This window comes from Anguilla rostrata, chromosome 6 (assembly GCF_018555375.3).
Source record: "Anguilla rostrata isolate EN2019 chromosome 6, ASM1855537v3, whole genome shotgun sequence".
Classification (NCBI taxonomy): Eukaryota; Metazoa; Chordata; class Actinopteri; order Anguilliformes; family Anguillidae; genus Anguilla; species Anguilla rostrata.
The window spans coordinates 37,770,366-37,786,270 of NC_057938.1; the positions used below are offsets into that span (position 1 = coordinate 37,770,366).

The 15,905-nt window shown below is 40.5% G+C and overlaps 2 protein-coding genes across 2 annotated transcripts; both read right to left on the minus strand.

The window, feature by feature from the left end:
• Positions 1-1,479: 1,479 nt before the first annotated feature.
• LOC135257073 (homeobox protein six1b-like) lies at positions 1,480-3,653 on the minus strand. The gene is made up of 2 exons (XM_064339495.1): positions 2,820-3,653; positions 1,480-2,269 (listed from the first exon to the last, which is right to left on the minus strand). Exons 1-2 carry the CDS (start codon positions 3,377-3,379, stop codon positions 1,975-1,977), a joined length of 855 nt encoding a protein of 284 aa, XP_064195565.1. The 5' UTR covers positions 3,380-3,653; the 3' UTR covers positions 1,480-1,974.
• Positions 3,654-9,990: 6,337 nt separating this feature from the next.
• Positions 9,991-13,559, minus strand: LOC135257074 (homeobox protein SIX4-like). Its single transcript, XM_064339496.1, has 2 exons — positions 12,378-13,559; positions 9,991-10,663 (listed from the first exon to the last, which is right to left on the minus strand). The coding sequence occupies exons 1-2, from the start codon at positions 13,190-13,192 to the stop codon at positions 10,039-10,041; spliced, it is 1,440 nt and encodes a 479-aa protein (XP_064195566.1). The 5' UTR covers positions 13,193-13,559; the 3' UTR covers positions 9,991-10,038.
• Positions 13,560-15,905: the final 2,346 nt, after the last annotated feature.

Consider the following 15,905-nt stretch of genomic DNA (forward strand, 5'->3'; position numbering starts at 1 on the left):
TGTATGTATATATTATAGGATATTAATATAATATAATAATATTGGAATATTACACCAGATTTTGCTTTTGTAATAACAACAACCAATTACCCGGTCATCTGAAAACAGCACTAAGTTCAACTGCAATTACACTAGTAACGATATAAAAATATCTGTAGAAAGATATTACAAAGAATACAAGGCTAAATTACATAATATATTCTGTACAGTATACTAGATTGTTTAAGAGTAGTTCTTTAATTTTGACAAATATAAAATAATCTATAAATTATCTGTATAAATATTCAGTGATAACTGAGACTACCCCCTCACTTCACACTTCAACACTGCATTTAGAATACTTCTACAGTAACTGAATATATTCTCACTATGCACTTTTTGCTATGCCAAATATTTCAATAGCTGTGCAATTTGAAGACTAATTTAATAAACTAAAGGTTAGCACAGTCTCTGTAACTGCTTTGTTAACCACTGGTGAAAATCCTGGTTTGCTATTATTTAATAATAGCAAATAAATCATTTTAAACCAATGAGGTTTAATGCGTTGTTTTAATTCTGACATTCAATTTATGACAATATACCTTGTGCTTTAATATCTGCTTTCTGAATTTAAGCAATGTGACGTAAATAAACGTAAAAATGGCCTTTAAAGCTTGAGAAAGAGCCAACGATCACAGAAGCCCAATCATAGAATCCCTGGTTAATTCACATTTGTGCACAGTGAGTACACGTGGAGTAAGTTGTAGCCTACAGTAGTCACATCAATAGGGAAGCGCGAATGGCGTTTACTGATGTAACAAATGAACACATATGAGCCCACCTCCTACCGATATTGTTTTTTATGTATTTATTTTTTAAAACGTATAATTCCATAAATTAAATAATCACGAGACGTGCATAAGGTATACATGGGCCATTTAGTCCTGATGATTGTCTGCATCATTAAAGCGTGAGGCGTGCTTTCGCTTCTAAGACATTGACGAAGGGCAGCGTGTCTGCTATTTGATATCAGACTCGTTCCTACTGTGTGCTTACTCAAACTATATTCTTTTAAAATTATTATTATTATTATTATTATTATTATTATTATTATACTATAGTTGTTGTATTGGTATTATTGTATGTATTATTTTGTTGTTAATGTAGTGTTTTCTATTATGCTTTCTCTAAGGTTTGGATCATATAGCTGTACTAATTCATGAGCTTTACAATGTAGGTATTATCACTCGTATAGGCCTATACATTTGGTAAATGTACTTGTGTTCTCATACGTTGTAAGTCGCTGTGGATGGCAGCGTATCTGATGGGTGGGATCTGTTGTAAACATTATTCTCTCGTGTTGGCTATTTCATGGTTATTCTTATTGCTTATAACTTTGTAATATGTGACAGAAAAGTTAATTGTGAGTTTACGATAACAACAAAGCTTACTGACGACCAAGTAACCGCTCAACAAATACCTTGAATTAAAGCACATTGGAACAGTCAATCTCTCTCGCATTTATTCGTAATATTTAATAATATTATTCATAATTTAAAAATTAAAAACAAGAAATATTCCCGTCGTGGATTTTTTCCAAGTAGACTATTCACCTTTTCAAGTTCCCATAGAAATATTTATTTGAATTTAACTTTAAACAGGAAAACATAAACTTTACAATTAATTTAAAAGTCCAGTTGTTAGAATGTTTGGTTGTTTTAAAATTAGTGAAAGGCATTTCCTTATGTACGTTATGACCCGATTAGAAATTTTCGTGGAAAAGATCTAAACCGCCAGCCAAATCTTTCACTTTTCAAAAGTGCGTTCTGATTTTTCCATGTAGCCTAACTAGTTTAACGACTTGACACGAGTCAGTCAAAAATTTGTGATTGTGATTTTAATATTTCTATCTTTCTAAGTATTAAATATGCGTTGAAAATGTCGGATCTCAGTCTCGCATATAAAAATTAAGAAAAAGAAAAGTGTAGCAGTTCTTTAGGAACCTAGATCCACAAGGCTGGAAGTTAAGGGTCCCAACAAGGAGTCCTGCAGTTGGTGCGGGTGTCCTTGTATGTTGTGTACCGATTGTACGGCACTAAGACTCGACAGAGGGTAAGAAGTGCTTGTGGAGTGGTTCATGTTCCCTTGCAGCAGAAGCATGGAGTTCTGGTCCGGACTCGGCGGCGGAGAGTACTCGTCCTCAGTGCTGGACATGAGAGATTTTCCGCCGTCCAGGGGTGACAACTGGTTTTGTTTGTTGTTTGCAGCGTTATTATTTTCGCTGTTTTCTCTGAATTTGGAGAGAGAAACCATACATATTTGTCATTAAATTTCAACGCAAAATTTTGAAAAATGGTGTCATGCGTTGCACTATTGTGAATTGTATTATACTGCTTTGAAATTCGATAATGACATTTTAATGTTCTGTAACGCAAATTTCATTTTCCTTATTCATAGAATATTTTTAAATAATAATGTAGCCGTTTACAGTGGGCCAAATTAATTGTTTATCTTAATTAATTGTTTATTGGAATTCGAGTTTTACCTTTAAACGTTGCTCAAAAGCATTCTGATGATACAGAACTCTTCTAGCTTTATTGTTTCAATTTCCTATTTCTGTTATCTTAATGTTAATTACGAAATCATTATTACACTAACATTTAGTGTTTAAGCTATGATAAACAACATATTCCTTATTATTATTATTATTATTATTGTTGTAGTTGTTTTGTTGTTTTTGCTGCTGCACAACAACAACATCAATAATAATAATAATAATAATAATAATAATAATAATAATAATACACTGATTGGATGAACTTTTCACAATCTTTGGATACCTTTCTTTTGCTTCAGCGGCTCGGTCTCTCTGCCTTCTGTTTTTAAACCAGTTGCTGACTTGCGTCGTGGTCAGTCCCGTGGCTTCAGCAAGCTCCCTTTTCTCCCGCGGGGACGGATAGGGATTATGGGTGTACCATTCACGCAGAACGCCTCTTGACTTCTCCTTGAAACAGTAGCTGGTCTCTTCGCCGTCCCAGATGGTGCGGGGCAGGGGGAATTTCCTCCGAACTCTGTACTTCCCCACCGCGCCTAGCGGTCTGCCCCGCAGCTTCTCAGCCTCCACGTAGTGCGCCTTCAGCCACAGTTGTTGGAGCTTGGGATGATTGTGTGGGGAGAATTGATGGCTCTCCAGTATTTTGTAGAGCTCCCTGAAGTTACCTCGGTGAAAGGCGACCACAGACTTAGCTTTGAGGACGCTTTCGTTCTTGTGGAGGTGGTCGCAGGCGGGGAGAGACCAGAGGAATCGGCCGAGCCTCTCCAGGTTCCCTCCTTGCTGTAAAACCTCGCATACGCACGCCACTTGCTCTTGGGTAAACCCGAAAGACGGCAACATTGACATTTTTTTCGGTGGATTAAATTCCCTCAGCCAAACCGACCTACTTTTTTAAAGAAAAGTGCGGAATGAAATTTTGTCAATATTCTGCGGTTAAATACACGCGCTTTGCGCTGTCTTGTGTCGCCGACATCCACCGCTGGAGAACGCCGGAGTTTGGTAAGTTGTTTGAAAGAACGATTTGTTCCAGTTCAAGTTCTCACTGACTTAAAGATCACTGTACAGGCTGCTGATTGGTTCTACCGTTGCCCTATGCTATTGCAGCAAAGCAAAGCGAAGTTTGTTACTCCACTTCCTCCCCAGGGCTGAAACCGGAGTCCTCTTCTCCTGTTTACCCAACGGGACCGATGGTCACCGACCACCTCCATTTAATCAATTAATACAAACCTTTAAGCTATTGCACCCCCCAACCTCCATCCCCCCCCACACACACACCCACCAACAGACACCCGCATACAACTCATTCTTGTTACTCACATTTAATGAAACCATTATTAAACGATCTGCCTGCACATTCTGGGTCATTTCTTGAATTGGTATAAGATAAAGACATAATCATGAGGTTATCTGTAGTGCTGAGAAGCGAACCTCGATTATTTGCTTCTTAATAATTATTTTCTTCTTCCTCTTCTTCTTCATTATTATTATTATTATTATTATTAGCATTATTATTATTGTTATTATTACTATTATTATTGTTGTTGTTGTTGTTGTTGTTGTTGTTGTTGTTGTTGTTGTTGTTGTTGTTGGTGGTGGTGGTGGTGTTGTTGTTTGACAGAACTAATAATGTTGCCACCGCATTGATATTGTTGTTATTTCTAACATGTAGCCTAATTCAACAAGTTGAGATGGCATAACCCAGTGTGTGGTCTGTGCAGTATTGACCCAGTGTTGGGTTAGGCTACTCAGATAACAAAGATTATCATTGAATCTGATCACCATTGGCCCGACAATTGTTAGATTTTGTGTGTGTGCGTGTGTTTATAATAATTAATTAAATTTCTCGAAAAACGACAGTTCAGTGGAATCTCACTCTCTCTCTCTCTCTCTCTCTCTCTCTCTCTCTCTCTCTCTCTCTCTCTCTTGTGTGTATGTGTGCTGTGTGTGTGGGCGTGTGTGTGTTTGTGTGTGTGTAGTAACCTGCTCAGGCTTCCGTGCAATATGAAATATGTCCTGTACCAAGGCTTTGTTTCATGACTCTAATGGCAGTTTCATCTTCGTTCTGAAGAGTAATACTTTCTGCACTGATTTTCTCTTTTTCCTATGCCTGCACAGTGAAACATAACACCGGACCATTAGTAAATGGGCTCTGTGTTTCGCGAGCTCTCTACCGTCCAACCGGCGTTTTAGGGAATAGATCACATTTCTTTATCTTCACCTCAATCGGCAACGTGACACCAGGGCAACACAGCAGAGTCACTTCGCTTAATGGAGCACCTCTTAGTGTTTTTATTTGAAAGTGAACGTCCACGTTGAAAACATGGTTGTCATTTTTGTGTATGTTTCTTGCAATTTGCCTATTGCAATAGCCTATATCTTACTAATTAAAGTCTGTTTTATACTGATAGCTCAAGGAATGTTTTAAATGAGAGTAGGCCTACGTTTCAAATTAGAGTGCCAAAACGATGAGAGGCATATTGGCTACCTATTAACTGTTCACTTTCTAAACGACATATTCAACTGGGGAAGAGCATCTATGCTTTATTGGCTACATTTTATCAGGCAAATAAAATATAGGCTAGGAGATAATCTTGTGATGATGAGGGATAAACGGGTTGTATCGGCTAGGTTATTTCCAAATAACATATTCTTGTATTTCTACAGGCAGGGGTGCCACCAGGGGATTTCAGCATTTGTTCTTGCAAAGCGTCAACAGACAAATTGATAGAGGTTTCATTGCAGTGCATGAACAGTGCTTTTGTATGTGAAAATATTGGGGGTTTGCCAACTTTTGTCTGTGCATGAATTCACAGAAACACAACAACAATACATTGTTGCAGTGACTGACTATTGCCTATTGCCTATAATCTCAACATTTTCCTCATCCAAAAATTAATATAATTTGCCCACAGTGCCAAAAATGAGCTGAAGCGTATGCTAATCATGATTGTTTGGCATGTTTGCGTCACAGTACTCATAGCTTGGGTCTTCAGCTAAATAAGCTACCCGGAGTGTCCCCTGTTTTTAAATGCTTTGTTCATAATAAGGGACTGCTTACAAAGTTAAGTAACAGTTATACTGTAATCATCATCATCATCATCATCATCATCATTTCTATGCATGAAATCTACATAGAATGCATAGTCATGTTCTCAATTCATGTTGCATTTCTGAGAAGTTCTTTATAAAGTTTAAAGCATATTTTGATAAGGTAACAGGTTCCAGGACTTATGTAGAGGGCATTGGGGAGACATAAAGGCTTGTTCTGTGAGGTGTCTCCTTCTCCTCAGGTTTCACTGATGTCAGTCCCACTGTGGATTCAGTGCACTGTTATACAAAACTCTGTGGAGTGGGCATGAGCTGTGCCAGTCAAAGCAGCTTGATGCTCTTTGGCAGGCAGATCAGCCCAAAAAGGCAGTCTGGTCGGCAGTGACCTTTTCCAAAGGCGTGACACCCCAAACTGAACCAAGACTGCACAGGAAGCGTTGCTTCATGCTGTGGCGTGACCAGTTACTGCACACTATGCTTGTTACTATTATTATTGCTGTCTATATAACAGTTTGAGGCAGAGACAACTGAGGAAGAGGTCACAGCTACAAACTGGGTCACTCAGATGTGGTTGGCGATTTAAAGAGAGAGAGAGAGAGAGAGAGAGAGAGAGAGAGAAATAGAAAGTGCTAAAAGATGCCTATAAGTTCACGCTAAATATAAAATATGGCTAAGTCCATTTCAGCATCTCTGTCAGTCGCCTTTTTGACACGTCCTATTATTTCACTTCCTGCTTTGTAAGGTTTTAAATGAAAATATCAATACCTGTCTCAGCAGGCATCTTTTTTTTCTCATTTTCTCCATTAGCGATGCTCTGCTTGCGACTGAACAGCGCCTCCCCAATCAGTTCTGCGCGAGACATCTTTCAGGGGAGGCGGCCGATGATTTATTAAAACGGGACGGGCAGTCTGCGCGCATGTGCCGTTTCTCTTCCGCGGAGAAGGGGAATGCGCACCGAAATAGTGGTGGGTCTTTGAACGGCGCAGAGCCTCGCGACCCCTGACCCCCTCATTAGTGGAACGCGGAGGGCTGGCGTACCACGCTTTCTGGATCGGGTTACGCTCGTCTCCTGGTCTGCTGCAGTGCATTAAATGGCGAGCTTTGAAATTTTAGGAAGGTCAGGGGCCAGCCCTTTCAATAAGCCAAGCACTTGTGGGGGGTGGGGGGGTGGGGTTTCCTTGTTTTTATGGCCTGCCTGCATATGGTTTACTGTGTCCATTTCTGATCATGTAAAAAGTGATTGTTTTGGCTGCTTCAAATTGAATTTCTCAGAGCAGGGCACTAGTGCCTGAAGAGCAAGTTTGCCTTGGATTTAAGCTCATTGGTGAATAGTCATTTCCATCTTTACCTTGTGCAGAGGTCAATGGAACAGTAGGCGATGTTTAGAGAAAGCCTTTCAAGGGCTTGCAGGGCCACCAAGCTCTTACGTCATTGTTAATATTTGCAACATTTAGCATCTACTAAGGTGGAGAAGTATCTTTCATGGTAGTTAAATGAGTGAAATGCATAGAGGTCATTTTTGCTCAATTGTCTTTGCAAATGGTATGTAATTTGTAAAAGTTCCAAATATTGTGCTGCAGGCGAAAAGTTAAAATATGCATACGAGTCATTAGAAGGTTTGTAACAAATAAGGCTTAGCCAAATGCAGTCATTATTTTACATCTGGAGAAAGCATGTGTAAATGTCATTCAAGCATATTGATTGGTGCAGAATTCTTTGCAGTCTAAGGGCACCTCCTATGGTTACTGTAAATTTAGGGTACCTTGGAACACGATGCAGAATGTAGCAATGAAATTCCTACAGCCAGGAATTGGTAACGGATTGTACCAAGAGCAGAAATGTGTCAATTTAAAACACCAACAGCACTGACTGCTGGAAATTGATTCTCTCAATTGTTTTTCTTTTTAACTGGAATTAAAACCAAACAATTATAATTCTGATCTGCCCTGCTTATACCTGCAATTCCTCTTTGGAAATCATGAACTTCCCCTTAAGCTCCATGTTAAAGTGTGCATCCAAACAAGTTATGCTTTGTTAATTTTCATAATAAATTTTAGCAAATACCTTGAAAACTCCAGGGATGAAATATCCCTGAAACTAATTAGTTATTTTTAGTAAATATTCCCCTTAAAGGGGCAATTAAGAGATTAATATGATGAATCAACACAGAATTGTAAAAGTCTGTGAGGGGGATATTTGTAAAATATCACAGTATATCAAACTCTTTTTCAATAATTCTGTCCCCTGCTCTCTTAGTGGCCCCTGGGGACCAGACAGCCATGGAATCCCATTACCAACCGACAGGGCTTCATTTTGAGGGCGCCGTTTCCCCCGCTTCTCAATATTGCAAGAGGCGAAACCTGAAACCTGGCAATCAGGTAATCTGATGCCCAAGGTGACCGGGTCGTCTTCTGCACGCAGGTGACAGCAGGCCCCCTTTCCCGCTTTCCCGCGCCCGTCCCTAGCGGGGTGTCCCTGGAGGTGCGCTGATGTCAGAGCCTTCTTAAATGTCACGCACGTGTCACCTTGTGTGTCACACACGTGTCTTTGGGAGGGAAAGGGTGTCTTGTAAACTGGAAGACAAATGTCCAGGTCCTCGCAGAATAGAGCCCCCCCCCCCTCCAAAACATCAAATTGCGCCAGAAAACTAAGGGGGTTAATTCAATCCAATAACTAAAAAACCTTGGATAGGATTCTACTGTACATGCAGATGTTATATCTATCACTGATTCAGCACCTAAACCATAAACCAAGCTTCCAGTCTTTACTGTGGAGAGAAAAGATGTACAGTGGATGCAATGTGTACATTATTAAGAAGGAAGAAAAACAGTGGATTCATTTAACCTGTTTTTATAAATATAAAGATTTAATGTAGGAGTATGGTGTTCAGAAAAATAAGTTCACATAACTTTCAAATACAAACAGAAAGTTTGATTCAAGTTTTAAAACTCTATGACATTTAGACAACTCTTTGGTTTGAGTCAACAAGCATGTTTGAGGTTTCATTTTAATTACATTTTATCTTCATTATATACCACAGTAATAGAGAGCCTATGTGAGCAATTTGTATTGACATCACAAAGTCACCGCATGACCATTTGAGTATTAGGTGATTTCACTGCTAGAATGGCTCAGACACAACCCAAAGGTTCTAGAACGGACTAATAACCTTCAACATTCATTAGCAGACAATTTACACAATTTGCTATGCTTACTAGTTACTGTATTAAGCAGATATTACATTTTCTTGATTCAAAATTGTTTAATGAGTAGCAGTGACAACTGAAATTGTATTTTGTAAAGATTAAAAATTATTTTTTTACAAAACAATGATCACACTTGTACCAGCTCAAAGAATAATCAAACAGAAAGTAGGCATTGGACATGATGAATTTTAAATATTATTTTTGACTAAAATAAGATAGGAAGAGTCTCTTTTGTCTAACAGTGGCATAAGTGTCCTCAATGGTCTGATTCCAGCAGACTGGGTTTCTCTGGCTAATCTATCTTGCCCACAAGAAAGGCAAATCTGTCAATCACTCTTGTGTCACATGACTTGAGCAACGCCGCTCACTGACCACACCCCTCCATCTCTTCAACAAATTCATGGCTAATAAAGTTGAACAACTCTGAACATTTAAAATATAATATTAATATTATATAAACATTACATTAATATTGTAATATTATAATTATATTGTTATATTGCAACTTCCAAATTCCACAAAAAGTTTCAGTGTTCAATTTGTGTGTGTGTGTGTGTGTCTGTGTGTGCACAAGTTGGGTACTGTTCTACTTCTGCTCTGTTCAAGCCCCATTAGTTCAACACTTACAGCCTTTTAAGTGAAGCCATCCACATCACAGAACATGCAGCATCATGTTCCATGGGAAGTGTTTCTGCTTAAATCAACGGTTCAATAAACAGGCCATTCCTCTATTATCTGGCTATTAAATATGCTGGTAAAAACTGCTGAATAGATTTTTTTAAAAACTTTTGTCTATGAAATGCTAATGGAGACCATCAGCGCAAGGTATGGGAGGTGTAACCTATTGACAGGCTTCGGGGGTGGGTTGCTGACACTGGGGATTGTAGTGTTTGGTGACTTCCAATCCCTTTAACCAACCGTTCTTCCCCTCCACCACTCCCACACTCAAACCATCACCCACATCTCCAGTCAATCACAGCAAGACTGGGGAAGGGTGAGCCAGTGAGCTATGTAAAGTATACCTGTTCAAGAGCAATGAAAAATTAAGGCATAGCATTCAATTCACTTCCCTGTCAACAGGGGGAGCTGCTGAGCAGCTGTCAATCCCCTCCCCCAGCTCCTGAGAAAGCTTATGAATAATGTGCGTTATGTTCATTAATACGCCTTCTCCCTCTTCACACACATAGGCAAATAATATTTCTCAGAATTAATTTTTTTACCAGCCTAATGCATCCTGTGGCCCACGCTAAGCTAAACTGCACTACTTAACTGCAGCCCATGGTAGGGCGCAGTCCCCATACCACGAGAGGGCGCTGTGGAGACAGAGGGCAGCAGTGGGAGTGGAGGTTCAGCGCCGTGTTGAAGCGATGGACCGCTGATGCACGCACCAAGGGCTCCGCCCAGGCTGTAGCCACCCAGCGGTGGGGGCCCAAAGCTGGAATGGAGGTCAACGTCAGAGTGGCCTTCATCCCAGGACCCCGGAGTCCGAGCCTCCTCCATCTTCACCTCTAAGGCTGGGAGGACGGAGTAGAGCGGCAGAGATTTCACAGGCAGTCCAGACTGCAGCCTCCCGCCTTCACTGGGGGGGCACGGGCCTTCGGTCGCCACAGAGACACTCGGGGTAAGCTGGCTGAAGAGCAGGGTCCCATGGAGCTGGCTGTAGGAGCTGCTGGTCCTGAAGAGGGGGCCAACGTGCGCCCCCCCAGAACTGCAGGTTGTCCTCATGTCCCCAGTCTGTTGGAGGACTGGCCCAATGTCTGGGCCGCCCACCCTAGCCACTGAGCCGTCTGAGCCACTGGACAAGGGGCGGGGGGAGAAGTCGTCAGTGCCCTTGCAGGACTCCGCCTCCGAACTGCAATTTCCGTCTGATTCGCTGCTGGGAGAGGAGAAGGACAGGTGAGAGGGAGGATAAGGGGGTGGGAGAGACCACGAGAAGAAAGTCAAGGTTCACACATAACTAAAAACATGTTCCAACTTTACATGAAAACAGTATCACGTATGAAATCAAATCCAGTGGCATCTTAACGCATTATCTTTATCATAAGGTGCTAATGTAGGCCACCATCCAACCTTGGTTGAATAAATGTGTTGTGAGGGAGGAAGGGAGAATGGCCAGATGCTTTTGTTTTTTTTTTGTACATTACATTACAAGCATTTAGCTGACGCTTTTATCTAGAGCGACTTACACAACTTTTAATCTTTTTTTAACATAGCATTGCATCCATTTATACACCTGGATATGTACTGAAGCAATGCAGGTTAAGTACCTTGCTCAAGAGTACAACGACAGTGTCCTACCTGGGAATCAAACCTGTGACCAGCTCCTTACCCATTATACTACACTGCCACCCCCACTAGGTCAACATACTACACTGCCGGGGCCCAGGGTAATTTAGTGTAATGTGCTCCATTGCGATTGATTGTATCTAGGGAAAGATTGGAGTTTTTACTTCATTTTGCTTCAGTATACAATGGGGCAAGTATTAATTGCTTGCGTTATCTTTCATATAGCCTAATGCAAATTGGTATTAAACAGACAAACATAGCCTACAAACCTATTTTGTTTATTAAAAAATACTTTTATTGAACAATAAACATTAAATCACAACTATTTGAGAATCTATATTGATTTTTTAAAATATTACACGTTAAATATTGCAGACTTATTTAATTTAGAAGAGTACAGGTGTAATAAGGATGTCTTGATCTCATTTTGTTTATTAAAATGCTTTTATTGAACAATAAACATAAAATCGTAACTAATTAAGAACCTATTTTGATTATTTTTAAAATTAAATGTGGCTAATTCAATTTAGAAGAGTACGTGTGTAACAAGGATGTCTTAATCTTTGTCCAGTACTTTTTTGACAGTTGGAGATGACTGCTCCGCGACTGAAAAGGTGTATTTCCTGTTTATGTAAGTCATTTTGACCTTGCAAATTTACAATTGTGATGAATCATCATAATAGCCTTCGTGAAGAATTACACTTTAACAGTGCTGACGTTCTCTTGGCGGGGTTGGGGGGATACTTCACAGACAATCGTAACTGTAAATTGGACACTCATATATGTGGCAGGGCGCGAGATTAGATGGATTTTTAAACAAAGGCTAATTAAAACAAGTGGGGCGTTGATTTGATGCTATTGTTAAGGTCCAAGATAAATATTTATGTTTTCAAACTCGCGATATATATCCAGCAAGTCAAATCAGAAAGTATTCACTTCCAACTGCTACTGCTGCAAATACCAAATACAGTGCGTTTATTTAAAAGTTGCCGTGTTTAAATTATTTGCTTACTGATCCCCAAACTGAACAAGAACTGCTTCATATCAAACACACGATAGTACGGCGTAGCATGCCCAACACAAGTTATTATTATTATTATTATTATTATTGTTGTTGTTGTTAGTGTTACTGTTATTGTTATACAGATACTACAGTCTACGCCTGTCACGTAATAAATTGAATTAATAGACAAGAGGTTTCATAGGTCATAGGTTTGCTCTGAAGCTGGTTTGGCTGAAATAGGCCTATCTGTAATAGGTCGTAATTATGGGGGGGGAATAAACAACTGCCATTTCATCCTCACCTCTTTGACTTGGTCTCTTGTGGGTTTTTATCCCTCTGTCTCTTATTTTTAAACCAGTTGCTGATCTGCGTCAATGAAAGCCCCGTGATTTTTGCCAGGTTTCTCTTCTCGGTAGGACAAGGATACTTATTGCGCTTGTACGAATCCTTCAGTGCATTTCGCGACTTCTCTTTGAAGCAGTATAGAGTCTCGTCCCCGTCCCAGATAGTTCGAGGAAGTGGGTATTTTCTCCTAAGGCGGTATTTATCCACAGCACCAAGAGGTTTTCCCCGAACCTTCTCCGCCTCGATGTACCGTGCCCTGTACCACATATCCTGCAACACAGGATGACTTGACGGGCTAAAACAACGGTGCTCTAGAATAAAATACAGGTCCTGGTACCGAGACTGATGAAAAGCAACAACAGCCTGAGCTTTCAGCAAGCGTTCGTCTCCCATTAACAAGTTGTTTTGTGGCAAGGAGCACAGAAAACTGGCCAAGAGATCCACGTTACCTCCCTGCTGCAGAGCCTCGCACACACACGACACTTGTTCTGGAGAAAAGGCTAGCGAGCAGGTGCTCTGTGGAAGTTTTTGATGCGCGTCGTCTGCAGCGGGGTCTGGAAACGCGCGCGCCATAGACGTCCCTATAGATTTCAGTTCTAGTAGCGTGAAGCTTCCCTGTTTCTCTGCCATACCATGTTCCATCTTCATCTCACTTGTATCTATGACTTGTATTGAGGAAGTTGACATGTCATTGCCTCCAGAGAAGACAACTCTTGCGGTTTCAGCACCCCTTTCGCGGTTCGGGTTCCCGTTTACCACTTGACTAGTCATCCAGCTGTGCTTGCATGTGAACACAGAATAGGTCCCTTTTCCGTGGGACTCTGTAAACTATAACACTGTAGAAAGTCGGTACTGCACCAAAACTCAATCTGATTCGTCACAAAAAGACTCAGGGAGGAGCGAATGTGATCTTCAAACTAATGTTTGTATTGGGAATACGGGTCTGACATGTCACATAAATGTAGACCAGTTTAAGGTGCGCGTGTTAGGGTTATAGGGGCGGAATAACCAGTCTTTCTGTGTCATTGCATGCTGTGTTTTATTTAGTATGCTGCTACTGTGCAGAGTTGAACGGTTGCTGCTAAAGTTCAATGGGAAAAGCTGCTATTCAATTAAAATGTGTTAATACCCACATTTATACAGATTGAGAGACATTGCATACTACGTGTGACTTTTGCGCCTATTGCGGCGATGAATACTGTCTGTAGCTTTCGAGGTTGTTAATACTAGCTATCCAAAAGTGGACTTCATGAGAGAAAAAGTTCCAAACCGTTCCTGAAAACGACTCCCGGTTATTTATTGTACTGTAAGCATCCAAAATGCCAGCGTATTTCCGATATTTCAGCAAGCTCAAAACTTTGCTGAGAGAAAAAGTTTTTATTCCTTCTAAGCGCTGTGTAATTTTAATCGTCTGTTCTGCCACACTCAGTGCAACTGACCTTTGTGTTGTCTCAGACACTGTGCGTATGTTATTGTTGTCAAGCTTCCGCAACAATGGCACCATGAAATTAAAACATTAAAGTAATTTAACCGTGTCCAGGTGTGATAAAAATCAGAAAATGGAGAAGCACGTAAAACAATTGACCACATTTGTGCGTGAGTATGAAACTAGCCTTTCACATCAGTTTTGCCCTTTAACTGTGTGTGCCAGGTTGCAGTAGTAAATGGAAACTCAAGAGTGTCTCTAGCAAGGTGGACGTAACAATCACACTACCCTGACAATAATATAATGCTGTTTTTTCATCATTTTAATGACAAATGCAATAGGGTACAACAGAGCATTCTGGAATTAACCTTTTTATTCTGGGTGTGACTGCCCCCACTAGCCTTACTGTTTTCTGTTGGTTGGAACATGCATGGATTTATAGTGGAAGTACTCCTTGTTGCTTGCTGCAGCTCCAAATGGATTCTGGCTTTGTCTAACTAATTGTTTTAAATTATCCTTCTTGCCAAGTGCTCAGGGAAAATTTCTATGTGTGCGTGTACGCGCGTGTGCGCGTGCATATGTGTGTGTGTGCGTGTGTGTATGTACACATGTGGGGGTCTGTACCAGGACCGTGTTTGTTCAGCTTGTTTATTTAACAGCAGGAGATGAAAGGGGATTGCTGTTGTCTCTGCTATCCCCCACCCTGGCTAACATCTCTCTCATAACATGGTTGATATGTTGCTCCCATGAGTGTCTTTTCTGTTTTTCTTTTCATTTAAACATTACATTTTGGTGCTAACAAAAAGTGAGCAAAAACACAATATAAGCAACAATATATGAAAAGAACAGGGAAGGAATTGCATCCATATTGACTTATTTGCATCGCTGGATGTTGACAATTGGTAATGCAGATGTTGGTTGGCCAGTTCCACCACTGTGTTTGACCTGTTTTGAAAATATGCTGCGTGAAAGAATCTTGTCTTATCAACCTTAACTGGACCAATGCAAATGTGAATACACTCAAAGTTGAGGAAATTCATTTAGAAACCTCACTTGGTAGACTTAATCCAAGGCTAGATGGTCTACTGACAGTTGTCCATTAATTATTAATGTAAATTATTGTCCTAGCTGTTTTACTACTGGTTTAGCAGTCATCCATTCATCCATTATCTATACCTGCTTATCCTGGGCAGGGTCGTGGGAGGTGCTGGAGGCTATCCCAGCGTGCATTGGGCGAGAGGCGAGAATACACCCTGGGCAGGCCATCAATCTGTTGCAGGGCACACACACCATTCACTGACCATTCACTCATACACTCCTACCTTTGGACAATTTAGAGTCTTCAGTTAGCCTTTGGGCTGTGGGAAGAAACCAGAGTACCCGGAAGAAATCCACGCGGACACGGGGAGAACATGAAAACTCCACGTAGAAAGGCCGCCACTGTGCCACCCAGTTTAGCAGTCAGTTACATGTAAATGGAAAACTAATTTAGAAAGCGCTTGTCTACATCATATGAACCCAGTCCTGGAAGCGTAACATAGCACACTGCTCCAGTATACAGTGCTCTGCAGCAGTGCAATTGGTGATGTTTATGCAGAGACTGTATAGTTTCCCTGGAACTGTCTGCTTGCATTCCACCACTGCCCATCCCAAACAAGTGTCTGTCTTCCTGCTTTGTGTTTTCTGGAGTTTCATTGGAAGGCTGGCAATCACACACTGAGGAAATTTTAATTGCCTGTCTTTAAGGTTGTAGAAGCAAGAGTATTGGCAGGCTGTCTGAGACAAGAGAACTACTGACATGTGCAAGATCAATGGTGTAAACTATAAATAAAAAAATATTTGTAATCATTATATAAATACAAATTCAAAATTTAATTCTGGAAAAATTGAGACCACATCAAATTTTCAGTTTCTCAGTTTATAGGTATGTGTCTGTGTAGAACTTTTTATATTCTTCAGGAAATATTGACCACATTCAATTTTAATTCCAAATGAAAGTATTGCCATTCAGAACAGAAAATGACAACTGGTCAAAATGCTAAAGATACACCGTGTTGT